The sequence below is a fragment of the Ranitomeya imitator genome, chromosome 5 (genome assembly GCF_032444005.1).
Source record: "Ranitomeya imitator isolate aRanImi1 chromosome 5, aRanImi1.pri, whole genome shotgun sequence".
NCBI lineage: Eukaryota > Metazoa > Chordata > Amphibia > Anura > Dendrobatidae > Ranitomeya > Ranitomeya imitator.
Window position 1 is genome coordinate 275,965,880 of NC_091286.1, and position 27,740 is coordinate 275,993,619.

General features: G+C 47.0%; 1 protein-coding gene across 1 annotated transcript in view; it reads right to left on the reverse strand.

The window, feature by feature from the left end:
* The window catches only part of LOC138680669 (amine sulfotransferase-like), an 82,897-nt gene that overhangs the window by 26,519 nt on the left and 28,638 nt on the right, over window positions 1–27,740 (reverse strand). Inside the window, exon 3 of the mRNA XM_069767974.1 lies at window positions 10,179–10,387. Within this exon, the coding sequence (XP_069624075.1) occupies window positions 10,179–10,387 (209 nt within the window). The remainder of the gene's footprint in view (window positions 1–10,178; window positions 10,388–27,740) is intronic.

Sequence of the window (27,740 nt, forward strand, 5' to 3'; positions counted from 1 at the left end):
GTTTATATTTTTCTGCATCATCTCTGTAGCTTATTAGGCTGCCTTATAAGGCTCCCTGATAGCTGCATTGCTGTTTGCACGCTGCTGTGCAAACCAACTGCTTTTTTAAAAGCAAAAATCCTGTTGCTCCTTTCTGCACAGTTCTCTTGTTTATTTGTCCACACTTTTGTGTGCAGCAGTCCTTTTTATTGCTGCCATACTTTTCCTGAGATCATTGTAGGGAGATTGAAATTGTACTACAGTCCTTGTATTTTTTCATATATCTTCCAGTCACTTTCTGCCACTTACATTGTGTTGTTTTATACACTGGGCCTGAGTTTTGGTTCAGTGTCCCCCCAAAAAAGTGAGCTTCGAATTCTCACAAAGTGGATATACTGCAGTCCTGTTTGTTTGTCGTATATCAGCCAGCCACTTTCTGCCATTTAGATTGCGTTGTTATATACACTGGGCCTGAGTTTTGGATCAGTCTCCCCAAAAAAAGTGAGATTCAAATTCTCACGAAGTGGATATACTTCGGTCCTGTTTGTTTGTCGTATATCAGCCAGCCACTTGCTGCCACTTAGAGTGTGTTGTTATATACACTGGGACTGAGTTTTGGTTCAGTCTCCCCCCAAAAATGTGAGATTCACATTCTCACAAAGTGGATATACTTCTGTCCTGTTAGTTTGTCGTATATCAGCCAGCCACTTTCTGCCACTTCCATTGTGTTGTTTTATGCACAGGGCCTGAGTTTTGGTTCAGTCTCCCCCCAAAAAAGGGAGATTTAAATTCTCAACAAATTTATGTACACCTTCTACCTTGTTTTACAGTACCATATAACGGTTGTTATTTTGGTTAGATTTTCCAAAAAATGAGGAAGTCTCGTGGAAGAGGCCGTGGGCGGTGGTTGCCAGCTGGTACTGATGGTGGTGGTGGTGGTGGTGTATCTGGTGGTAGTGGCAAAAGCACAATAGCACCTAAGGCTGGAGGTGTTGAGCTAGTGTCATCGTCTGGCTACACAAGGCCTCGAAGGCTCCCTTATCTGGGAGTAGGAAAACAGCTTTTAAAGCCGGAGCAGCAGGAAAAAATTTTGGCTTTCCTTGCTGACTCAGCCTCTAGCTCTTTCGCCTCCTATTCAGAAAGTTCCAAATATAAAAGCAGCGAGTCGTCAGTGGATGCTCCAGGTCAGGAACAAGACGTTTCCTTGTGTCCTTCACCCAAACTAAAAAGTGAAGGATGCGTCAGGCGACACTACAGGTTACTCCATGGAGCTCTTTACACATACCGTGCCTGGGTTAGAAAGGGAAATTGTTAACTGCCCATTACAAGATGAATCGGACATGGAGTGCACTGATGCACAGCCCCAGCTAGATTATTATGCTGTTCCATTGACTCAGATCACTACATTTCCCTTGCAATGTACTGAGCCAGAATCTGACCTTGATGAGACTATGGTGCCCCGTCACGAACGCTATAGCACCTTACACGGTGACACAGAGGAAGGTGCACATGAAATTGAAGTGGAGGTGATAGATGACCCAGTTGTTGACCCAGATTGGCAGCCATTGGGGGAAGAGGGTGCCGCTGCCAGTAGCTCAGAAGCGGAGGAGGATGATCTGAAGCAGCCATCTACATCGCAACAGCTGTCATCTGGCAGGCCCGTATCAGGCCAAAAACGTTTGTCAAAAACAAAAACAGTTGTAGGACAGCATGGCCATCCGGTGAAAGTAGCACAGTGTGCAATGCCTGAAAAGGTGTTCCATAGTAGGAAGAGTTTAGTGTGGCAATTTTTTAACCAAGATCCGAATGATCGGTCAACAGTTATCTGTAAGAATTGAAATGCTCAAAGACTTTAGCAGAGGGAAGAATCTTCAAAATTTAGTCAGGGAATCACAAGGTTATTGGTAGGAAACACTGTATGTAGGCCAACATCAAGAATACCATCACCCACCCTCTCTCAATCGGCCATGTCCACCACCACCACCACTGCTAGTTCCACCATATGCACCTCTCCAGTCCAGCTCACCCTACAAGAGACTCTCGTTAGGAAAAGAAAGTACTCATCCTCTCATCCGCGTACACAGGGTTTCAATGCCCACATTGCTATACTAATCTAGTTAGAGATGATGCCCTACCGGTTGGTTGAAAGCGAAGCTTTCAAAGACCTGATGGCCCACGCAGTACCATGCTATGACGTACCCAGTTCTCACACGAGCCGTAGGGGGCTGTTGTGAGTTCTGTTTTTGGGCTCCCTCTGGTGGTTGCTGATGGTACTGGGTGACTTGTCTTTCCTGGGTTTCTGGGTTCCACCTGTTCCATCAGCATATGGGAGTTTCCTATTTAACCTGGCTTTGCTGGCATTTCCTCGCCGGTTATCAATGTATCCAGTGTGTCTTGTTACCTCTGCTCCCTGCTCCTAGAACCTTCTGGTCAAGCTAAGTTTGGATTTTCCTGTTTTGGTGTTTTGCTGTATTTGGTTTTTAGTCCAGCCTGCAGATATGTGATTCTTGCTGCTGGTTGCTCTAGTGGGCTGAAATTGCTCCTCATGTACCATGAGTTGGCACATGAGTTCAAGTAATTTCAGGATGGTTTTTTGAAGGGTTTTTCGCTGACCGCGCAGTTCACTTTTGTATCCTCTGCTATCTAGCTTTAGCGGGCCTCATTTTGCTGAAACTGTTTTCATACTGCGTATGTGCTTTCCTCTCATTTCACCGTCATTATATGTGGGGGGCTGCTATTTCTGTGGGGGATTTCTCTGGAGGCAAGAGAGGTCTGTGTTTCTTCTAATAGGGGAAGTTAGATCTTCGGCTGGAGCGAGACGTCTAGGATCATCGTAGGCACGTTCCCCGGCTACTTTTATTTGTGTGTTAGGTTCAGGGTCGCGGTCAGCTCAGGTTCCATCGCCCTAGAGCTTGTTTGTATCTGTGCTTGTCCTTTAGTGATCCCCTGCCATTGGGATCATGTCCAAGTGGCGTTGGACAGAGGGGTTTTATGACCAGGTTGTGGAGTGATTTCGCAATGACCGCTGACACGACAGGTACTTCTGCATCGATTCAAAGTGAGAGGAGACAGCATTTGTCCAGTATGGTTACGAACTACTTTTCCTCCCTTATCGATATGCTCCCTCACAGGTCATTCCCCTTTGATTACTGGGCATCTAAAATAAACACAGTACTGTCATGATCCCAATGGCAGGGGATCACTAAAGGACAAGCACAGATACAAACAAGCTCTAGGGCGATGGAACCTGAGCTGACCGCGACCCTGAACCTAACACACAAATAAAAGTAGCCGGGGAACGTGCCTACGATGATCCTAGACGTCTCGCTCCAGCCGAAGATCTAACTTCCCCTATTAGAAGAAACACAGACCTCTCTTGCCTCCAGAGAAATCCCCCACAGAAATAGCAGCCCCCCACATATAATGACGGTGAAATGAGAGGAAAGCACATACGCAGTATGAAAACAGTTTCAGCAAAATGAGGCCCGCTAAAGCTAGATAGCAGAGGATACAAAAGTGAACTGCGCGGTCAGCGAAAAACCCTTCAAAAAACCATCCTGAAATTACTTGAACTCATGTGCCAACTCATGGTACATGAGGAGCAATTTCAGCCCACTAGAGCAACCAGCAGCAAGAATCACATATCTGCAGGCTGGACTAAAAACCAAATACAGCAAAACACCAAAACAGGAAAATCCAAACTTAGCTTGACCAGAAGGTTCTAGGGGCAGGGAGCAGAGGTAACAAGACACACTGGATACATTGATAACCGGCGAGGAAATGCCAGCAAAGCCAGGTTAAATAGGAAACTCCCATATGCTGATGGAACAGGTGGAACCCAGAAACCCAGGAAAGACAAGTCACCCAGTACCATCAGCAACCACCAGAGGGAGCCCAAAAACAGAACTCACAACAGGGGGCAACATGGCAGAGGTGTTGGAGGTGCACAAATCCGAAGTGGCGTTGGACAGAGGGGTTTTATGACCAGGTTGTGGAGTGATTTCGCAATGACCGCTGACACGACAGGTACTTCTGCATCGATTCAAAGTGAGAGGAGACAGCATTTGTCCAGTATGGTTACGAACTACTTTTCCTCCCTTATCGATATGCTCCCTCACAGGTCATTCCCCTTTGATTACTGGGCATCTAAAATAAACACCTGGCCTGAATTGGCAGAATATGCATTACAGGAGCTCGCTTGCCCTGCTTCTAGTGTGCTATCAGAAAGAGTCTTCAGTGCTGCTGGTTCAATACTGACCGAAAAAAGGACACATCTGGCTACCCAGAATGTTGATGATCTAACCTTCATTAAAATGAACCAATCATGGATTTCAAATTATTTTGCCCCACCTTCCACTGCTGACACATAGCTTGCCTGAAAAATGTCTTGCTTTTGGCCTCCTCTTACTGACTTCTCCAATTCCTCCATTTGCAGCTGCTGAATGTCCACCATAGGCCATTTTTATACCTCCCTAAATGGGCTGACTCCCCCCACAGGGCTGTGGTCACCACCTGGCGCAAGCACCCGTGAGAGTGCCGTTTGCCAGGACAGATGGGTGCGCCCACTCTTGGGCGACGGCACTGGCACAGGGTCCCTCATAGTACAAAGAAGTGTATCTGACGGTGGTGGTGCACAACCAACGTCAGACACACCTTCGTAATATGAGAGGCCCTGTGCCAGTACCGCCGCCCACGAGAGAGTGTTCCCCCCAGCTTGAACAGTGCTCTACCACTTGCAATACTTACCTCTCCCTGCTCCACCACTGTGTAGTCTGTGCTGTTAAATCCTTCAATGGCACTGCCAATACAAATTTGTTGAAATGATAGATGATAGTTAAAATATACAGGGGCCCTGGCATCCATTTAGACCACTTAATACTTTGCGCCTACTACCACTGTATGCTACTCAGCAGAGGAGCCCACCCCTGTACCTAGCTATACCACCTGTTTATTTATGAACTATTTTTGGCAGACATTTAGCCCACTTTATTATTTGGGCCTACTAACTGTGTCTGCCACTCATTACAGTTGTCCTCCACTGAACAAACCAATGCCGCCTGTTTAGTCCTGTTACCAATTTTGAACTGCATTTAGCCTACTTTATTATTTGGGCCTACTAACTGTGTCTGCCACTCATTACAGATGTCCTCCACTGAACAAAGCAATGCTGCCTGTTTAGTCCTGCTACCAATTTTTAACTGCATTTAGCCCACTTTATTATTTGGGCCTACTAATTGTGTCTGCCACTCGTTACAGTTGTCTTCCACTGAACAAAGCAATGCTGCCTGTTTAGTCCTGTTACCAATTTTTAACTGCATTTATCCCACTTTATTATTTGGGCCTACTAACTGTGTCTGCCACTTATTACAGTTGGCCTCCACTGAACAAAGCAATGCCGCCTGTTTAGTCCTGTTACCAATTTTTTACTGCATTTTGCCTACTTTATCATTTAGGCCTACTAACTGTGTTTCCTCCTCATCCTGCCCATTGCCCAGCCACTGCTAGATGAGTCTGCTGGTACATTGACCCATTGACCCTGCTGAAAGTCAGGTCCCCTTCCCACATACTATACCACCTTACACGGGGACAAAGAGGAAGGTGCAGATGAAAGTGCAGGCTCCTTCATCAGGTGGAGGGGCATACTCGTTGACGACGTCACTGGCACAGGGCCCTTCATAGTACGCAAAAATGTCTCTGGCAGTGGGAGGTGCCACCCGCCATCAAACACACCGCCGTACTATGAGGGGCCCTGTGCCAGTGCCAACGAGTGGGCCCCCCTGCTTGCTCAGGATCACAGCACTTGCAAAGTTGAAATACTTACCTCTCCCTGCTCCACCGCCGTGACGTATTCCGCGCTTCCTGGGCCCACGAAAAGCTTGAGCCAGCCCTACCCCCCCACAATTTTAGCCAAATGACCCCCAGTTTTCAATGCCTAACTATTATTATAAAGTAAATTAAGATTGACAAGCTTAAGTAATAAGAATTGATGTTTTTGGCATTAAAATGGGCTCTGTAGGTGTTTTCCTGTCCTCCACTCACTGCCGACTTTGATTCCCCATTGACTTGCATTGAGTTTCATGTTTCAGTCGGCCCCCGACTTTTCGCAATAATCGGCCGATTTCACTCGACCCGACTTTTGACAAAGTCGGATTTCGCGAAACCCGACTCGATCCGAAAAAAGTAAAAGTTGCTCAACTCTACTCACCATCACTTGTCACTTTGATCCCCGAAGCCATTGTCACCTGTAAAAAATATTAAACTAATAAACAAACACTATACTCCTTGACCTGCAGAAATCCAATTAAAATGAGTGTCTCACGACGATCTCCCGTGGAGAGCTGCAGCATCAGTTGATGCGACCTCTCTCCAGGGGCTCCAGGAATACAATGATGGAAGATATCCTTCCACAATGTATTCCTCACAATGTATTCCTACGCCCCTGTGAGAAAATAGTCCCTAGTCTCACTTTTGGCATTGCTGTGTGAGAAAGTTCCCACGCAGCAATTGCCATAAAGTGAGACCAGTGAACTGAACAGTAACCTCTCAGTGATGCACTGCAGGAGCCATTGTCTCCTGTCAGTGTGTCACTGAGGGTCCTATAGAGCAGTGACATCACCCAATGTCACTGTTCTATAGGGGAGATCGTCGTGGGGCATTCGTTATTAATTGGACTGCGTCGGACAGGGAGTATACGGTTTATTATTTTACGTTTTTTGCAGGCGATCGAGTATGGTAAGTATGGTGAAATTAAGAATAATAAAATACTTTTTTCTGGCTGTGTCTTTATTTCTTTTTTAACTCTTTCACTACTCTAGGATAAATATTGGATAGGCGTCTTAGTGACGCCTCTCCATTATTAATCCGGTTTAATGTCACCTTACAATAGCAAGGTGACATTAACCCCTTGTTACCCCATATCCCACCGCTACACGGGAGTGGAAAGAGAGGGGCTAACTGCCGGAATTGGCGCATCTTACAGATGCGCCATTTCTGGGGCGGCTGTGGGCCGTTATTTGTAGCCGGGGGGGCAATATCCATGGCCCCTATCTAGGCTATGAATATCAGCCTGCAGCTATCTGCGTAGCCTTTCTGGCTATAAATTATATAGGGACCCCACGTCATTTTTTTGGGGGGACGGTCCCCTTATTTTAATAGCCAGTAAAGGCTACGCAGACAGCTGCGGGCTGATATTCATAGCCTGGAAAGGGGCCAGGGGTATTACCCCCTTCCCAGGCTACAAATATTGGCCCCCGGCCGTCGGCTTTCCCCCTCTGGTGCAGAAAATTGCGCGGGAGCCCACGCCATTTTTTTTCCCATTTTTTTTTTAATTAAAAGTTCATTCATAAACATTGGCCTTACTATTATATATCTACTAGATGGTGGCCCGATTCTAACGCATCGGGTATTCTAGAATATGTATGTACTATATTTATGAAGTGGTGTTTAAATTCTGCTGCAATACCGCTGATTGGTCGCGGTCAGCAGGGCGCGAGCAATTAGCGAAGCGTGGTTTAAATCCTGCACCAATTCACGGCCTGACTGCACCTGTCGCTGATTGCTCACGCCAGCCACCCGCGACCAATCAGTGACGCGGGATTTCCGTTACAGACAAGCAGACCCTTACATGATTATATATATACTAGATGGTGGCTCGATTCTAACGCATTGGGTGTTCTAGAATATGGTTGTATGTATGTACGTCGTGCCAATATCGCTGATTGGTTACGGCAGGCCGTGTAGTATATAGCACAGCCACGTATTATATAGCACAGCCATGTAGTATATACCACAGCCCACGTAGTATATAACACAGCCCACGCAGTATATAACACAGCCCACGCAGTAGATAGCACAGCCACATAGTATATAGCAGCCACATAATATATAGCACAGCCACATAGTCTAAAGCACAGCAATGTAGTATATAACACAGCCCACGTAGTATATAGCACAGACACGTAGTATATTGCACAGCCACGTAGTATATTGCCCAGCCACATAGAATATAGCACAGAGACGTAGTATATAACACTGCCCATGCAGTATATAACACAGGCCACGTAGTATAGAGCACAGCGATGTAGTATATTACCCAGCCACGTAATATATACCACAGCACCGTAGTATATAGCACAGCCCACATAGTATATAGCACAGAGATGTAGTATATAACACAGCCCACGCAGTATCTAACACAGCCCACGTAGTATATAGCAATGTGGACACCATATCCCTGTTAAAAAAAAGATTTAAAATAAAAAATGGTTCTATACTCACCCTCCGTCAGCCCCCGGATCCAGGCTAGGCGTTTACTGATGCTCCTCGCGACGCTCCGGTCCAAGAGTGCATTGCAGTCTCGCGAGATGATGATGTAGCGGTCTTGCGAGACCGCTATGTCATCATCTCGCGAGACCGCAATGCATGGACCGGTCACCGGAGCATCGCAAGGAGCGGGAAAGGCCTCGGCTGGATCCAGGGGCCGACGGAGGGTGAGTATATAATGATTTTTTTTATTATTATCATTTTTAACATTAGATCTTTTTACTATTGATGCTGCATAGGCAGCATCAATAGTAAAAAGTTGGTCACACAGGGTTAGTAGCAGCGTTAACGGAATGCGTTACACCGCGGCATAGCATGGTCTGTTAACGCTGCCATTAACCCTGTGTGAGCTCTGACTGGAAGGGGCACTGACTGCAGGGGAGTAGGGAGCGGCCATTTCACCGTCAGACTGTGCCCGTCGCTGATTGGTCGTGGCCTTTTTGCAGAGACCAATCAGCAACTTGGGATTTCCGTGACAGACAGACAGACAAAATAAAGACAGAAGTGACCCTTAGACAATTATATAGTAGATGGATAATCTATCTATAGATATATTTAAAGATAGATATATCGATAGATACATAGATATACTAAACATTGGCCTTGGTATTATCTATCTATCGTATCTATCTATTATCTATCTATCATCTATCTATCTATTATCTATCTATCAATATATCTTTCTAGCTATCTATAGATATATCTATCGATAGATATATTTATAGATAGATAATAGATACGATAGATAGATACGATGGATCTATCTATTATCTATCATCTATCTATCGATCTATCTGTTATCTATCATCTGTCTGTGTGTGTTAACATTATTCTTCAATGGAGTATGTAAATGAAAAGGTTGGACAAGAAATGACATCACCCTTTTTTTGGTATGTCTTTATTGAGCTTACAAAAACACACATAAATCCGCTAGAAAAAAAAGCATCAAAAAACGCATAAAAAACGCAGGTGACCTGCCAGTGACTTCAGGTGCAGATTTGGTGCAGATTTTACCTGCGCCAAATCCTGATCAAATCCTGATACAATCCTGTACATGGACACATACCTAACACCTTCTCACAAAAACCCAAACCCTTGTGATGGCTAGTTAACCCCTTCACCAAATGGCATGCTGGAGAGAAACTTAAGGTTTTCAGATCGCGGAAGAAAGCAATTTTCGTGACACATATCTCCCCTCATATACAGTGCCCGTGACCGTCACAATATCTATATACTGAATGAACACTTTAGTGTACATATACTCACACATATGTGCACATCAGAACAACAACATAACCACAGTTGCTACATCCATGATACACACACTACATACAGTACTTTCACAACAAGATCCTGGGCACATGCCTTTACAAACACATAACTACTCCTTACAGTTTATGCAAAAAATGCACATGCATATCTGCACATACAAACACTCACATCAACACATGGAATAGTCCGTTATACTGCCGGCTGGAAGAACCACCATGCAAAGTTATCCTGTGGTTACTGTGTCTGTTGTTCTACCAAAGACTCTGTACAAAAACTAGAAATACTTATCAGCAAAACCCAATCTCAAAACACTTCCTTGTATTTTCTCCTTATTTATAAGAAAATAAGCTACCCTAGGAAAAATAATTGCTCTCGGCATTTTGTTTCCTGCCTTATGTTTTTTTTCCCATGCATACCCATTTTATTATGTTATGCCCTGTCTTTTTGCAGGTAGGCAAATGTGACTAAAATGAAAAAAAATTCTGGAAGATAATTCTAATTTTGTTATTTTTTGCCACCAAGCTTCTCAAAACACCAATACTGTAAAATCATCTATAAAAGATTCAATATGATAAATATTGTAAATGAATACTTATGTGATTTACCTTTCCCATCCGGAACCTCAGATCTTTAGGCATTAGATAATAAGGCAGGTGAGTCGAGAAGAGACGAGGAGATGGACGGCTGTTGTAGTCAATGTTGTTAACGTTATACTCAATCCATGGAACTCTATCCATGGTTTCAATCTGTTCTGTTCTGTTTCGATGGCCTTCATTAAATATTAGGCTTAGGATTTGCTGTGTCCAAATTGTGCCTGCAGAATAGCATGTATTAATTAACATTTTTAACATGCAAAATATTGAAGCACAAGTGATGAGATGATTACAGCTTCTACTTTCCCATGGAGACTATTAAAGCTAGTAAAAAGTAAATAAAAGTTTGTAACAATATAAAAAATAAAAAATAATAAAAGTTTAAATCATCCCCCATTCTCCCCATTTCAAATAAAACAATTAAAAAGAAAGAAAAAATACACATATATCACTCTTTCAGAATTGCCCAATGTATCGACATATAAAAAGAATTAATCTGATCGGTAAACGGCTTAAGGAGAAAAAAATCAAAAAGCCAGAATTACGGTATTTTTGGTTGCCGTAACATTGCATTATATTGAAATAATGGCAGATCAAAAGATCATATATAAGAAAATGGCATCAATAAAAACAGCAGCATGGCACGCAAAAAAAAAAGCCCTCACCCAGCCCCAGATCTTGAAAATCGGACACTATGGGTCTGGTGACTTTTTTTTTACAAACTTTTGATTTTTTTTCACCATTGAAATAAAAAAGAACCTATACATGTCTGGTATCTACGAATTCATAATGACCTGGGGAATCATAATGGCAGGTCAGTTTTAGCACACGTTATAACTCCCTCCCCATAAAAAACTGTTGTGGGATTGCAGTTTTTTGCAATTTCACTACATTTTCATTTTTTTCCCATTTTCCAGTACACTATTTGGTAAAACTGATGGTGTTGTTCAAAAGTAAAACTCATCCCTCAAAAAACAAGAGCTAACATGGCCATATAGATGGAAACAATATTAAACTTTTGCTTTTGGGAAGAAGGGGAACAAAATACGGAAACTCAAAAACGGAAAAACCCAAGGTAGTGAAGGGATTAAATTCTCCTCAGATTTTTACTATGAATATACACTACTAATGTGCACTTGGGATGAATCTTTTGTGTCCCGTGGTCATCCTTGGCCTATGCTATAGGACAAGGTAATGTGTTAGGGCTCCTTTCCACTTGCGAGGAAAACGGATGAGTGCAATCCGATAAAAAATCGACTGTTATTCAATAGGCGTCTTTTCATTTGCGATTTTCTTCTCAGCCAAAATTGGGCTGAGAAAAAAATCGCAGCATGCTGCGTATTGCTGCGATTCTCGGACGAGACTCGCCAATGCAAGTCAATGGGTGCGACAAAAAAAAATGCACAGCACTCGCACCATGCGAGTGCTGTCCGATTTTTACGCACCGGTGTCCTTTGAAAAGCCGGCAATTCAGCGCGGTGTACAGTAAAATCACACTGACAGGTTAGATTAGAGTAGATATATCTATATATATAATTGTCTAAGGGTTTTTCCGTCTGTCTGTCTTTCTGTCTGTCTGTCTGCCAGGCCTCGACCAATCAGCAACGGGCACAGCGACGATGATGTCATAAAGGACGTAGAAATCCCACGTTTCTGATTGGTCGAGGTCGCCAGGCCTCGACGAACCAGCAACGGGCACAGCGACGATGATGTCATAAAGGACGTAGAAATCCCACGTTTCTGATTCAGCGACGGGCACAGTATCGACGTAGATGTCATAATGGTTGCCATGGCGACGATGATGTCATAAAGGTTGCCTCGACCAATCAGCGATGGGCACAGTCTGCCGCAAATTCTGGAATCATCATTGTCCATATACTACGGGCACATGCATATTCTAGCATATTCAGCATATTCATATTCTCTCATATTCAGAGTCGGAAGATCGAAGCAATGGCGAGGAAACCTGGAGAACACCTTGGAGTGGAACACACCGTCTCTACACCCCAGACCCAATTTGTAGGCCTAATGCAGTGTAGTTTGCAACAACTACTAAACGAGAGTCGGAAGACCGAAGCAATGGCGAGGAAACCTGGGGAACACCTTGGAGTGGAACACACCGTCTCTACACCCCATACCCAATTTGTAGGCCTAATGCTGTGTAGTTTGCAACAACTACTAAACGAGAGTCGGAAGACCGAAGCAATGGAGAGGAAACCTGGGGAACACCTTGGAGTGGAACACACCGTCTCTACACCCCATACCCAATTTGTAGGCCTAATGCAGTGTAGTTTTCTACAACTACTAAACGAGAGTTGGAAGATCGAAGCAATGGCGAGGAAACCTGGGGAACACCTTGGAGTGGAGCACACCGTCTCTACACCTGTTATGTAGGCAATCCAGTGACACAGTGTGCCAGCAATCAGAGCACATACAGTGATCTGACAATAACCCAAAAACAATAGAACGAGCTCTGAGACGTGGAATCTCTGTAGACCGCAATACCTGAACCTATCCTGAACACAACTAAATGCAGTTGTGGATTGCGCCTGACACTACCTATGCAACTCGGCACAGCCTGAGGAGCTGACTAGCCTGAAGATAGAAAAACAAGCCTGACTTGCCTCAGAGAAATACCCCAAAGGAAAAGGCAGCCCCCCACATATAATGACTGTTAGCAAGATGAAAAGACAAACGTAGGGATGAAATAGATTCAGCAAAGTGAGGCCCGATATTCTAGATAGAGCGAGGATAGCAAAGAGAACTTTGCAGTCTACAAAAAACCCTAAAGCAAAAAACCACGCAAAGGGGGCAAAAAGACCCACCGTGCCGAACTAACGGCACGGCGGTACACCCTTTGCGTCTCAGAGCTTCCAGCAAAACGAATTGACAAGCTGGACAGAAAAAGTAGCAACAAAAGCAAAGAAGCACTTATCTAAGCAGAGCAGCAGGCCACAGGAAAGATCCAGAAGCTCAGATCCAACACTGGAACATTGACAAGGAGCAAGGAAGACAGAATCAGGCGGAGTTAAATAACAAAGCAGCCAACGAGCTCACCAGAACACCTGAGGGAGGAAGCTCAGAAGCTGCAGTACCACTTGTGACCACAGGAGTGAATTCAGCCACAGAATTCACAACAGTACCCCCCCCTTGAGGAGGGGTCACCGAACCCTCACCAGAGCCCCCAGGCCGACCAGGATGAGCCACATGAAAGGCACAAACAAGATCTGGAGCATGGACATCAGAGGCAAAAACCCAGGAATTATCTTCCTGAGCATAACCCTTCCATTTAACCAGATACTGGAGTTTCCGTCTAGAAACACGAGAATCCAAAATTTTCTCCACAATATACTCCAATTCCCCCTCCACCAAAACCGGGGCAGGAGGCTCAACAGATGGAACCATAGGTGCCACGTATCTCCGCAACAACGACCTATGGAATACATTATGTATGGAAAAGGAGTCTGGGAGGGTCAGACGAAAAGACACAGGATTGAGAATCTCAGAAATCCTATACGGACCAATAAAACGAGGTTTAAATTTAGGAGAGGAAACCTTCATAGGAATATGACGAGAAGATAACCAAACCAGATCCCCAACACGAAGTCAGGGACCCACACGGCGTCTGCGATTAGCGAAAAGTTGAGCCTTCTCCTGGGACAAGGTCAAATTGTCCACTACCTGAGTCCAGATCTGCTGCAACCTGTCCACCACAGAATCCACACCAGGACAGTCCGAAGACTCAACCTGTCCTGAAGAGAAACGAGGATGGAACCCAGAATTGCAGAAAAATGGAGAGACCAAGGTAGCCGAGCTGGCCCGATTATTAAGGGCGAACTCAGCCAACGGCAAAAAGGACACCCAATCATCCTGGTCTGCAGAAACAAAACATCTCAGATATGTTTCCAAGGTCTGATTGGTTCGTTCGGTCTGGCCATTAGTCTGAGGATGGAAAGCCGAGGAAAAAGATAGGTCAATGCCCATCCTACCACAAAAGGCTCGCCAAAATCTTGAAACAAACTGGGAACCTCTGTCAGAAACAATATTCTCAGGAATGCCATGCAAACGAACCACATGCTGGAAGAACAAAGGCACCAAATCAGAGGAGGAAGGCAATTTAACCAAGGGCACCAGATGGACCATTTTAGAAAAGCGATCACAGACCACCCAAATGACTGACATCTTTTGAGAAACGGGAAGGTCAGAAATGAAATCCATCGAAATATGTGTCCAAGGCCTCTTTGGGACCTGCAAGGGCAAAAGCAACCCACTGGCACGTGAACAGCAGGGCTTAGCCCTAGCACAAATCCCACAGGACTGCACAAAAGTACGTACATCCCATGACAGAGATGGCCACCAGAAGGATCTAGCCACTAACTCTCTGGTACCAAAGATTCCAGGATGACCAGCCAACACAGAACAATGAAGTTCAGAGATAACTTTACTAGTCCACCTATCAGGGACGAACAGTTTCTCCGCCGGACAACGATCAGGTTTATTCGCCTGAAATTTTTGCAACACTCGCCGCAAATCAGGGGAGATGGCAGACACAATGACTCCTTCCTTGAGGATACTCGCCGGCTCAGATGAACCCGGAGAGTCGGGCACAAAACTCCTAGACAGAGCATCCGCCTTCACATTTTTAGAGCCCGGAAGGTACGAAATCACAAAATCGAAGCGGGCAAAAAATAACGACCAACGGGCCTGTCTAGGATTCAAGCGCTTGGCAGACTCGAGATAAGTAAGGTTCTTATGATCAGTCAATACCACCACGCGATGCTTAGCTCCTTCAAGCCAATGACGCCATTCCTCGAATGCCCACTTCATGGCCAGCAACTCTCGGTTGCCCACATCATAATTACGCTCAGCAGTTCGAAAACTTCCTGGAAAAGAAAGCACATGGTTTCAACACTGAGCAACCAGAACCTCTCTGTGACAAAACCGCCCCTGCTCCAATCTCAGAAGCATCAACCTCGACCTGGAACGGAAGAGAAACATCTGGTTGACACAACACAGGGGCAGAACAAAAACGATGCTTCAACTCCTGAAAAGCTTCCACAGCAGCAGAAGACCAATTAACCAAATCAGCACCCTTCTTGGTCAAATCGGTCAATGGTGTGGGCAATGCTAGAAAAATTACAGATGAAGCGACGATAAAAATTAGCAAAGCCCAGGAATTTTTGCAGACTTTTCAGAGATGTCGGCTGAGTCCAATCCTGGATGGCTTGGACCTTAACCGGATCCATCTCGATAGTAGAAGGGGAAAAGATGAACCCCAAAAATGAAACTTTCTGCACACCGAAGAGACACTTTGATCCCTTCACAAACAAAGAATTAGCACGCAGGACCTGGAAAACCATTCTGACCTGCTTCACATGAGAGTTCCAATCATCTGAGAAGATCAAAATGTCATCCAAGTAAACAATCAGGAATTTATCCAGATACTCACGGAAGATGTCATGCATAAAAGACTGAAACACAGATGGAGCATTGGCCAGTCCGAACGGCATCACTAGATACTCAAAATGACCCTCGGGCGTATTAAATGCAGTTTTCCATTCATCTCCTTGCCTGATTCTCACCAGATTATACGCACCACGAAGATCTATCTTAGTGAACCAACTAGCCCCCTTAATCCGAGCAAACAAGTCAGATAACAATGGCAAGGGATACTGAAATTTAACAGTGATCTTATTAAGAAGGCGGTAATCAATACACGGTCTCAGCGAACCATCCTTCTTGGCTAAAAAAAAGAACCCTGCTCCCAGTGGTGATGACGATGGGCGAATATGTCCCTTCTCCAGGGATTCCTTCACATAACTGCGCATAGCGGCGTGTTCAGGCACGGATAAATTAAATAATCGACCTTTAGGGAATTTACTACCAGGAATCAAATTGATAGCACAATCACAATCCCTATGCGGAGGTAGGGCATCGGACTTGGGCTCTTCAAATACATCCTGATAATCAGACAAGAACTCTGGGACCTCAGAAGGAGTGGATGACGAAATAGACAAAAATGGAACATCACCATGTACCCCCTGACAACCCCAGCTGGATACCGACATAGAGTTCCAATCCAATACTGGATTATGGGTTTGCAGCCATGGCAACCCCAACACGACCACATCATGCAGATTATGTAGCACCAGAAAGCGAATAACTTCCTGATGTGCAGGAGCCATGCACATGGTCAGCTGGGTCCAGTACTGAGGTTTATTCTTGGCCAAAGGTGTAGCATCAATTCCTCTCAACGGAATAGGACACCGCAAAGGCTCCAAGAAAAACCCACAACGTTTAGCATAATCCAAATCCATCAGATTCAGGGCAGCGCCTGAATCCACAAACGCCATGACAGAATACGATGACAAAGAGCATATCAAGGTAATGGACAGAAGGAATTTGGATTGTACAGTACCAATGACGGCAGACCTATCGAACCGCTTAGTGCGCTTAGGACAATCAGAAATAGCATGAGTGGAATCACCACAGTAGAAACACAGACCATTCAGACGTCTGTGTTCTTGCCGTTCAACTCTGGTCATAGTCCTATCGCACTGCATAGGCTCAGGTTTAATCTTAGACAATACCGCCAAATGGTGCACAGATTTACGCTCGCGCAAGCGTCGACCGATCTGAATGGCCAAAGACATAGACTCATTCAAACCAGCAGGCATAGGAAAACCCACCATGACATCCTTAAGAGCCTCAGAGAGACCCTTTCTGAACAAAGCTGCCAGCGCAGATTCATTCCACAGAGTGAGTACTGACCACTTCCTAAATTTCTGACAATATACTTCTATATCATCCTGACCCTGGCACAAAGCCAGCAAATTTTTTTCAGCCTGATCCACTGAATTAGGCTCATCGTAAAGTAATCCGAGCGCCAGGAAAAACGCATTGACATTACTCAATGCAGGGTCTCCTGGCGCAAGAGAAAATGCCCAGTCCTGAGGGTCGCCGCGCAAAAAAGAAATAATAATCAAAACCTGTTGAATAGGATTACCAGAAGAATGAGGTTTCAAGGCCAGAAATAGCTTACAATTATTTTTGAAATTAAGAAACTTAGTTCTATCACCAAAAAACAAATCAGGAATAGGAATTCTTGGTTCTAACATAGATTTCTGATCAATAGTATCTTGAATCCTTTGTACATTTGTAACGAGATTATCCATTGAAGAGCACAGACCCTGAATATCCATGTCCACACCTGTGTCCTGAAACACCCAAATGTCTAGGGAAAAAAAAAGACTGAACACAGAGCTGAGAAAAAAAAATGATGTCAGAAGTTCTTTTTTCCCTCTATTGAGAATCATTAGGTTGGCTCCTTGTACTGTTATGTAGGCAATCCAGTGACACAGTGTGCCAGCAATCAGAGCACATACAGTGATCTGACAATAACCCAAAAACAATAGAACGAGCTCTGAGACGTGGAATCTCTGTAGACCGCAATACCTGAACCTATCCTGAACACAACTAAATGCAGCTGTGGATTGCGCCTGACACTACCTATGCAACTCGGCACAGCCTGAGGAGCTGACTAGCCTGAAGATAGAAAAACAAGCCTGACTTGCCTCAGAGAAATACCCCAAAGGAAAAGGCAGCCCCCCACATATAATGACTGTTAGCAAGATGAAAAGACAAACGTAGGGATGAAATAGATTCAGCAAAGTGAGGCCCGATATTCTAGATAGAGCGAGGATAGCAAAGAGAACTTTGCAGTCTACAAAAAACCCTAAAGCAAAAAACCATGCAAAGGGGGCAAAAAGACCCACCGTGCCGAACTAACGGCACGGCGGTACACCCTTTGCGTCTCAGAGCTTCCAGCAAAACGAATTGACAAGCTGGACAGAAAAAGTAGCAACAAAAGCAAAGAAGCACTTATCTAAGCAGAGCAGCAGGCCACAGGAAAGATCCAGAAGCTCAGATCCAACACTGGAACATTGACAAGGAGCAAGGAAGACAGAATCAGGCGGAGTTAAATAACAAAGCAGCCAACGAGCTCACCAGAACACCTGAGGGAGGAAGCTCAGAAGCTGCAGTACCACTTGTGACCACAGGAGTGAATTCAGCCACAGAATTCACAACATACACCCCATACCCAATTTGTAGGCCTAATGCAGTGTAGTTTTCTACAACTACTAAACGAGAGTCGGAAGACCGAAGCAATGGAGAGGAAACCTGGGGAACACCTTGGAGTGGAACACACCGTCTCTACACCCCATACCCAATTTGTAGGCCTAATGCTGTGTAGTTTGCAAAAACTATTAAACGAGAGTCGGAAGACCGAAGCAATGGAGAGGAAACCTGAGGAACACCTTGGAGTGGAACACACCGTCTCTAAACCCCATACCCAATTTGTAGGCCTAATGCAGTGTAGTTTGCAATAACTACTAAACGAGAGTCGGAAGACCGAAGCAATGGAGAGGAAACCTGGGTTACACCTTGGAGTGGAACACACCGTCTCTACACCCCATACCCAATTTGTAGGCCTAATGCAGTGTAGTTTTCTACAACTACTAAACGAGAGTCGGAAGACCGAAGCAATGGCGAGGAAACCTGGGGAACACCTTGGAGTGGAACACACCGTCTCTACACCCCATACCCAATTTGTAGGCCTAATGCAGTGTAGTTTTCTACAACTACTAAACGAGAGTCGGAAGACCGAAGCAATGGAGAGGAAACCTGGGGAACACCTTGGAGTGGAACACACCATCTCTACACCCCATACCCAATTTGTAGGCCTAATGCAGTGTAGTTTTCTACAACTACTAAACGAGAGTCGGAAGATCGAAGCAATGGCGAGGAAACCTGGGGAACACCTTGGAGTGGAACACACCGTCTCTACACCCCAGACCCAATTTGTAGGCATAATGCAGTGTAGTTTGCAACAACTACTAAACGAGAGTCGGAAGACCGAAGAAATGGAGAGGAAACCTGGGGAACACCTTGGAGTGGAACACACCGTCTCTACACCCCATACCCAATTTGTAGGCCTAATGCTGTGTAGTTTGCAACAACTACTAAACGAGAGTCGGAAGACCGAAGCAATGGAGAGGAAACCTGGGGAACACCTTGGAGTGGAACACACCATCTCTACACCCCATACCCAATTTGTAGGCCTAATGCAGTGTAGTTTTCTACAACTACTAAACGAGAGTCGGAAGATCGAAGCAATGGCGAGGAAACCTGTGGAACATCTTGGAGTGGAACACACCGTCTCTACACCCCATACCCAATTTGTAGGCCTAATGCAGTGTAGTTTGCAACAACTACTAAACGAGAGTCGGAAGACCGAAGCAATGGAGAGGAAACCTGGGGAACACCTTGGAGTGGAACACACCATCTCTACACCCCATACCCAATTTGTAGGCCTAATGCAGTGTAGTTTGCAACAACTACTAAACGAGAGTCGGAAGACCGAAGCAATGGAGAGGAAACCTGGGGAACACCTTGGAGTGGAACACACCGTCTCTACACCCCATACCCAATTTGTAGGCCTAATGCTGTGTAGTTTGCAACAACTACTAAACGAGAGTCGGAAGACCGAAGCAATGGAGAGGAAACCTGGGGAACACCTTGGAGTGGAACACACCGTCTCTACACCCCATACCCAATTTGTAGGCCTAATGCAGTGTAGTTTTCTACAACTACTAAAAGAGAGTCAGAAGATCGAAGCAATGGCGAGGAAACCTGGGGAACACCTTCGAGCGGCAGACACCGTTAGTAGGCAATACCGAAGTAGTAGCCCCAATGCAGTTTTCAAATTCCTAGAGGCTGAAAACCAGACTATTGACGCTCAGCTTTTTTCAAAGGAGGACAGCTGTATTGAGTGGCGCTGACAGACACAGGTAGTAAGCCTTAAACCAAAAATGTGGCTCAATGCAGTTTAAAAAAGGTTACAGGGTTACACAGGCAGCATTGGTCTGGTCAGTGGAGGACTATTTCAATTATGGACCGCAAACAGACTTTGTACGCCTACTATTAAAAAAAGGATGCTATATGCAATTAAAAATAGGTTCCAGGGGTACATGGGCAGCAGTGGTGTGGTCAGTGGAGGAGTATTGGAAGGAGGGACTACAAACAGGCGTAGTAGGCCTAACATTACAAAATTTGTCTGTAGGCACTTTAAAATTGGTTCCAGGGGTACACGGGCAGCAGTGGTGTCGTCAACGGAGGACAATTTGAATTAGGGACTGCAGACAGACTTTGTAGGCTGTCCCCTGTGGACCATGCATCCAACACATTAACCCAGTGCGCCGTAATGGACACGTAACTTTTTGTGGACATGCCTACTGGTCCATGCGTCTCTTGTCAGGTGCACCTTTCTACTGTTTGATTGCCTGAGTGCTATGACAATGCAGAATTTTTCATGTCGGTGGAGGGCTGGGATGGCTTTTCTCGCAAAAGAAGTGACGACTGGGTGGCTTGAACCATGGTACAGAGTAGTTCATCTGGGCTTTATAAATATAAAACAAAGAAAAAAAGTAGGCTCCATGCACGTTCAGCTGGGTTCCAGGGGTACACGGCCAGCATTGGTCTGGTCAGTGGAGAACTATTGGAAGGAGGGACCGCAGACAGGCTTCGAAGGCCTAACATAATAAAATTGGGCTGTAGGAACTTTATAATTGGTTCCAGGGGTACACGGGCAGCAGTAGACAGGTCAGTGGAGGCCTAGTGGAAGGAGGGACCGCAGACAGGCTTCGAAGGCCTAACATAATAAAATTGGGCTGTAGGCACTTTATAATTGGTTCCAGGGGTACACGGGCAGCAGTAGACAGGTCAGTGGAGGCCTAGTGGAAGGAGGGACCGCAGACAGGCTTCGAAGGCCTAACATAATACAATTGGGCTGTAGGCACTTTATAATTGGTTCCAGGGGTACACGGGCAGCAGTGGTCTGGTCAGTGGAGACCTAGTGGAAGGAGGGACCGCAGACAGGCTTCGAAGGCCTAACATAATAACATTGGGCTGTAGGCACTTTATAATTGGTTCCAGGGGTACACGGGCAGCAGTAGACAGGTCAGTGGAGGCCTAGTGGAAGGAGGGACCGCAGACAGGCTTCGAAGGCCTAACATAATACAATTGGGCTGTAGGCACTTTATAATTGGTTCCAGGGGTACACGGGCAGCAGTAGACAGGTCAGTGGAGGCCTAGTGGAAGGAGGGACCGCAGACAGGCTTCGAAGGCCTAACATAATAAAATTGGGCTGTAGGCACTTTATAATTGGTTCCAGGGGTACACGGGCAGCAGTAGACAGGTCAGTGGAGGCGTAGTGGAAGGAGGGACCGCAGACAGGCTTCGAAGGCCTAACATAATAAAATTGGGCTGTAGGCACTTTATAATTGGTTCCAGGGGTACACGGGCAGCAGTAGACAGGTCAGTGGAGGCCTAGTGGAAGGAGGGACCGCAGACAGGCTTCGAAGGCCTAAGATAATAACATTGGGCTGTAGGCACTTTATAATTGGTTCCAGGGGTACACGGGCAGCAGTAGACAGGTCAGTGGAGGCCTAGTGGAAGGAGGGACCGCAGACAGGCTTCGAAGGCCTAACATAATAAAATTGGGCTGTAGGCACTTTATAATTGGTTCCAGGAGTACACGGGCAGCAGTAGACAGGTCAGTGGAGGCGTAGTGGAAGGAGGGACCGCAGACAGGCTTCGAAAGCCTAACATAATAAAATTGGGCTGTAGGCACTTTGAATTCTCTTGCAGGGGTACACAGGCAGCATTGGTGTTGTCAGCGGAGGCTGATTGTAATGAGTGTCTGCCAGTTAGTAGTCCCAAACAATACATACATGTTAATGTCTCGCATTACAACAAAACGAAAACACAAAAGGGTGCAATCATTAGGTACAGGGGTGGGCTCCTCTGCGTAGTTTCAGACCTAGTAATTGTTAGGGCTAGCGGAACGCACCAAATAATAAGACAGATAGAGTATGGTGCGTTCGCAGCCCGGGGTCCACCGTGCAGAGATGGAACCTGCTGCCAAGTAATGACGGACTATATGGCGGTGCTCATAAGTATACACATGTGGGTTAAACTTCACCCAGCGTGAAGGAAGCGATCCTGTTGCGTCACAGGACCGCGGTACCGCACATAGAGCGCGAGCAAGTAGTCAGCGAACTCAACCCCAACTAGGATTGAAGTCCGATTAGACCCTTGCTGGCACAACACCGCAACTGGGTGTGTAAGGAAACTATATAACAATATTAAGGCACAAGAGTGCATGCGGTGCCGCACTGACGAACGCCACTAACCACCCAGGCTTGGGTAAGGAAAGCACAGAGGAAGTGCACGGCGCCGTACTGGCGGTCACAGCAACTGGACACTGTAATGTGTGATTCGTGCAGTAGGATAAGTCGGGCACTAGATAGCAACCATACACCTTCCGCGAACAGACATTCAATAGGGTAGGGGTATCCAAGGACGACTTGCACTCACAACATGCACACATTAACAATTGTACACTAGCGCATGTCCGTGCGGTCATGCGCAGTTTATATAGCTGCAGCACAGGAAGTGGCCACAGAAACTTTGCCCTTCCAAGACCTGCCAAGAAGACCAATGAAATGTGCTGCAGAGCCTGAGCACATGACCCTCGATCTCCAACGGGAGATCTTGCCCTGGGCATGCTCAGTGTGTGCAGACAAGGACTTAGTCCCAGAGAAGTCCGCTCGCTGCTGACCAGCACTGGCTTTAATGGCAGAAGCTGAAGAAGCAGCAGTAACTCTCTGCACAGAGTGAGACCGAGAAAGACGCTGGGACCGACGTCCCTGCTGAGCAGGATCCACTGCGGCTGGATAAGAATGGGAGACCGCAGCGGAGATGGCTCGAGATTCCCGCTGTGCAGAAGCGGGAACTCGAGACCTAACATTACCCCCCCTCCTAGGGCCCCCCCCTTCTTGGGCCTCGCTACGCTCGAAGGCAGCAATGAGCTGCGGGGACCGAATGTTTTCAGCAGGCTCCCATGACCTGTCCTCTGGGCCATAACCCTTCCAATCCACCAGATAGAACTTTTTGCCGCGTACCACCTTGCACCCCAAAATAGTGTTCACCTCGTAATCGTCCGTAGACGAACCCGATGTCCCGGCAGATGACTCGGAAAACCGGGACATGTACATGGGTTTCAAGAGGGACACATGAAAGGTGTCGGTGATACCCAAGCGTGGAGGAAGAGCCAAACGGTAGACCACAGGATTAACCCGTTCGAGAACCTTGAAGGGACCCAAGTAGCGAGAAGCAAACTTAGTGGACTCAACTCGCAGCCTGATGTTACGGGCGGAGAGCCACACTAAGTTGCCAGGAGCAAAAGTCGGAGCGGGGCGCCGATGAACATCGGCGGAGGACCTCATTTTCTCCTTGGAGGCCCGAATGGCATCCTGCGTGCGGTCCCAAATGTCCCGTGCCTCCACAGCCCAGTCTGCCACCCTGGAGTCAGCAGAAGACACAGGCATGGGCACAGGAACACGCGGATGCTGGCCGTAATTTAGGAGGAATGGAGTCTGACCGGTGGAGTCGGCTACGGCATTGTTAAGTGCAAACTCTGCCCACGGTAGCAAGGATGCCCAGTCATCCTGCCTGGCAGAAACAAAATGTCGTAAATATGTGACCAAGGTCTGGTTGGCCCTCTCTACCAACCCATTCGCCTCGGGATGATATGCCGAAGAGAGATTCAACTCAATACTGAGTAGACGACAAAGCTCTCTCCAGAATCGAGACGCAAACTGGGGACCCCGGTCACTAACAATTTTGTCTGGCATACCGTGTAGGCGAAAGATATGCTTGACGATCAAGACAGCCAACGCCCGTGCAGAAGGTAGCCGTGGAAGAGGCACCAAGTGCACCATTTTGGAAAAATGGTCGGTGATCACCCAGATAATGGTGCAGTTACGAGACTTGGGTAAGCCCACCACAAAGTCCATCCCGACTATCTCCCAGGGCCTGTCCGCCACCGGCAGAGGATAAAGCAAACCAGCTGGCCGTTGCCGAGGAGTCTTGTTCTTGGCGCAAGAGACACACGCCCGAACATACTCTGCGACATCACGAGCCATATGCGGCCACCAGTATGTCCTCGCCAGTAACTCAGATGTCCTTTTGGTACCAAAATGTCCACCCACCCTGGACGAGTGTGCCCAAGAGAGAACCTCCGGTCGCAAACTGGATGGAACAAAAGTCTTGCCCGGGGGCACAGACTCTAGCGAAACTGGGGCCACAGTTCTCAAGCTCTCGGTGGGGACAATAAGCCGAGGCTCCTCCTCCTCCTCCGCAGATGACACAACGGAGCGAGAGAGAGCATCGGCCCGAATGTTCTTCTCCCCAGAAAGAAAATGGAGGGTGAAATGAAACCGGGAGAAGAATAAGGACCATCTGGCCTGGCGAGAATTCAACCGCTGGGCTGTCTGCAGGTAGACCAAATTTTTATGGTCTGTGAAGACTTGGAAGGGAAAACGTGCTCCCTCCAAGAGATGTCTCCACTCCGAGAAAGCCAACTTCATGGCTAGCAACTCCCTGTCCCCGACGGAATAATTCCTCTCTGCTGGTGAGAAGGTCTTGGAGAAAAAGAAGCAGGGATGCTTCCGACCTTGAGCATCCTTTTGGAAGAGGACTGCTCCAGCACCAACAGAAGAGGCATCCACCTCCATGATAAATGGCTTATCAACATCGGGGCGATGTAGGATGGGAGCGCTAGCGAAGTGTGACTTTATAGAGTTAAAGGCCTTGGAGACCTCCTCAGACCACAATTTGGGATTCGCCCCCTTCTTGGTGAGGGCAACCAAGGGAGCTACCAAAGTTGAGAAGTGCGGAATGAACTGGCGATAATAATTAATGAACCCCATAAAGCGCTGCACCGCTTTAAGAGAATGGGGTTCCTGCCAGTCCATCACAGCCTGTAGTTTGGCAGGATCCATAGCCAATCCCTGGGCAGAGATGATGTAGCCCAGGAAAGGTAAGGACTCCTGCTCAAACATACACTTCTCCAACTTGGCATAGAGGGAGTTTGCCCGTAGGAGGTCGAAGACTTTGCAAACATCTCTCCGGTGGGAGTCAATATCTGGAGAGTAGATGAGAATATCATCCAGATAGACTACAACCGAGGTGGAAAGCATATCCCAGAAGATATCGTTCACAAAGTCTTGGAAAATGGCTGGGGCATTACAGAGCCCGAAGGGCATCACCAGATATTCATAGTGCCCATCCCTGGTGTTAAAAGCCGTCTTCCATTCGTCCCCCTCACGGATGCGAATCAGGTTGTAAGCACCCCGCAGATCTAGTTTAGTAAATACCCTTGCTCCCCGAAGCCTATCGAAGAGCTCAGATATCAAGGGCAAAGGATACTTATTTTTAACGGTGATGGCATTAAGACCCCTGTAGTCTATGCATGGACGCAATTCCCCGCTCTTCTTCTGCACGAAGAAGAACCCTGCCCCAGCAGGTGACACTGACTTCCTAATGAATCCTCTTGCCAGATTTTCCTGGATGTACTGTGACATTGCCTCCGTCTCCGGGAGAGATAGTGGATAGACTCGACCCCGGGGAGGCTCAGCACCAGGCAAGAGATCAATAGGACAGTCATAGGGGCGATGGGGCGGAAGGATCTCCGCCGCCTTTTTGGAGAACAAGTCTGCATAAGACCAATACTGCTTGGGGAGAGAGGAAAGATCTGCGGGTACCTCAGTAGTAGCAACCTGAACGCACTCCCTCTGACACCTACCCCCACAAGATTCGCCCCATCCCAGGATTCTGCCAGAGGACCACTCGATATGAGGAGAGTGGTACCGTAGCCAAGGTATTACCAACAGGACCTCATCAATTCCCTCAGGAATGACGAGCAGAGATATAATCTCCTGATGAGATGGCGACATGGACAGAGTAAAAGGGATGGTCTGGTGTGTTATCTGTGAGGGCAGTGTTGACCCATTCACCACTCGTACCGTTACTGGTTGAGCTAGCATAACCAGGGGTATTGCGTGACGTTGGGCGAAGGCAGAAGACATAAAATTGCCCTCCGCCCCAGAATCCACGCAGAGCTCTACCGAGTGGGAGAATGAGCCTATAGTAATTGTCCCCTTAAAGGACAATTTAGAGGCAAACGTCGCCGTGTCTAGTGTACCTCCACCTACTACCACTAGACGCTGACGTTTCCTCGACCGCTGAGAACATCTGGTGGCTAGATGTCCTGACTGCTGGCAAACATGACAGACCTTGAGTGCACAAGCGGTCCGGGACTTAGATCCCGCTTGTGACACTTCCCTGGACTCATGTGACTCAGGAACCAGGACCGGAGATTCCAGAGGTTTGGCGAAGGTAGGAGCCAGCCGAAACCTCTGCCTACACTGGGCTCGCTCTAACCTCTGCTCGTTAAAACGGAGGTCAATTCGAGTGGAGACAGTTATTAACTCCTCCAGTGTGGCAGGAACCTCCCTAGTGGCCAGAGCGTCCTTAACGTGGTCAGCCAGGCCCCTCCAAAATATGGGGATAAGAGCTTTATCCAACCAATCCAGCTCAGAAGCTAAAGTACGGAATTGGACGGCAAAATGACTGACCAAGGACTCACCCTGAGTTAATGCCAGCAGTTGGAGCGCAGTATCATGGGTGACTTGAGGTCCTAAAAAGACCTGTTTCAGAGTACTCAGAAACAGCGGAGCACTCTGCACCACATGATCGCCACGCTCCCACAGCGGCGTAGCCCATTCCAACGCCCTGTCCGACAAGAGAGACACTATAAATCCCACCTTAGCCCGCTCTGTGGGAAAACGTGCAGCCAGGAGCTCGAGGTGAATAGAGCACTGACTCACAAATCCCCTACAAAATTTGCTATCACCTGAAAATTTTTCTGGCAGCGGGAGGCGAGAAAATGTCGGAGCAGGGGTGGCAATGGACAGGGTTGCTGCAGCCACGCTAGCAGCCTGTACAGCAACTGCGGTAACATCCACAGCTGAGGTTGCGCTCTCAAGAGCCGCCAACCTACCCTCCAGCTGCTGGATATACCGCAAGGATTGCTGTTTGTCCGTCATTACTAGCCAGACCCTGGCGCTAGTGTAATGTTAGGGCTAGCGGAACGCACCAAATAATAAGACAGATAGAGTATGGTGCGTTCGCAGCCCGGGGTCCACCGTGCAGAGATGGAACCTGCTGCCAAGTAATGACGGACTATATGGCGGTACTCATAAGTATACACACGTGGGTTAAACTTCACCCAGCGTGAAGGAAGCGATCCTGTTGCATCACAGGACCGCGGTACCGCACATAGAGCGCGAGCAAGTAGTCAGCGAACTCAACCCCAACTAGGATTGAAGTCCGATTAGACCCTTGCTGGCACAACACCGCAACTGGGTGTGTAAGGAAACTATATAACAATATTAAGGCACAAGAGTGCATGCGGTGCCGCACTGACGAACGCCACTAACCACCCAGGCTTGGGTAAGGAAAGCACAGAGGAAGTGCACGGCGCCGTACTGGCGGTCACAGCAACTGGACGCTGTAATGTGTGATTCGTGCAGTAGGATAAGTCGGGCGCTAGATAGCAACCATACACCTTCCGCGAACAGACATTCAATAGGGTAGGGGTATCCAAGG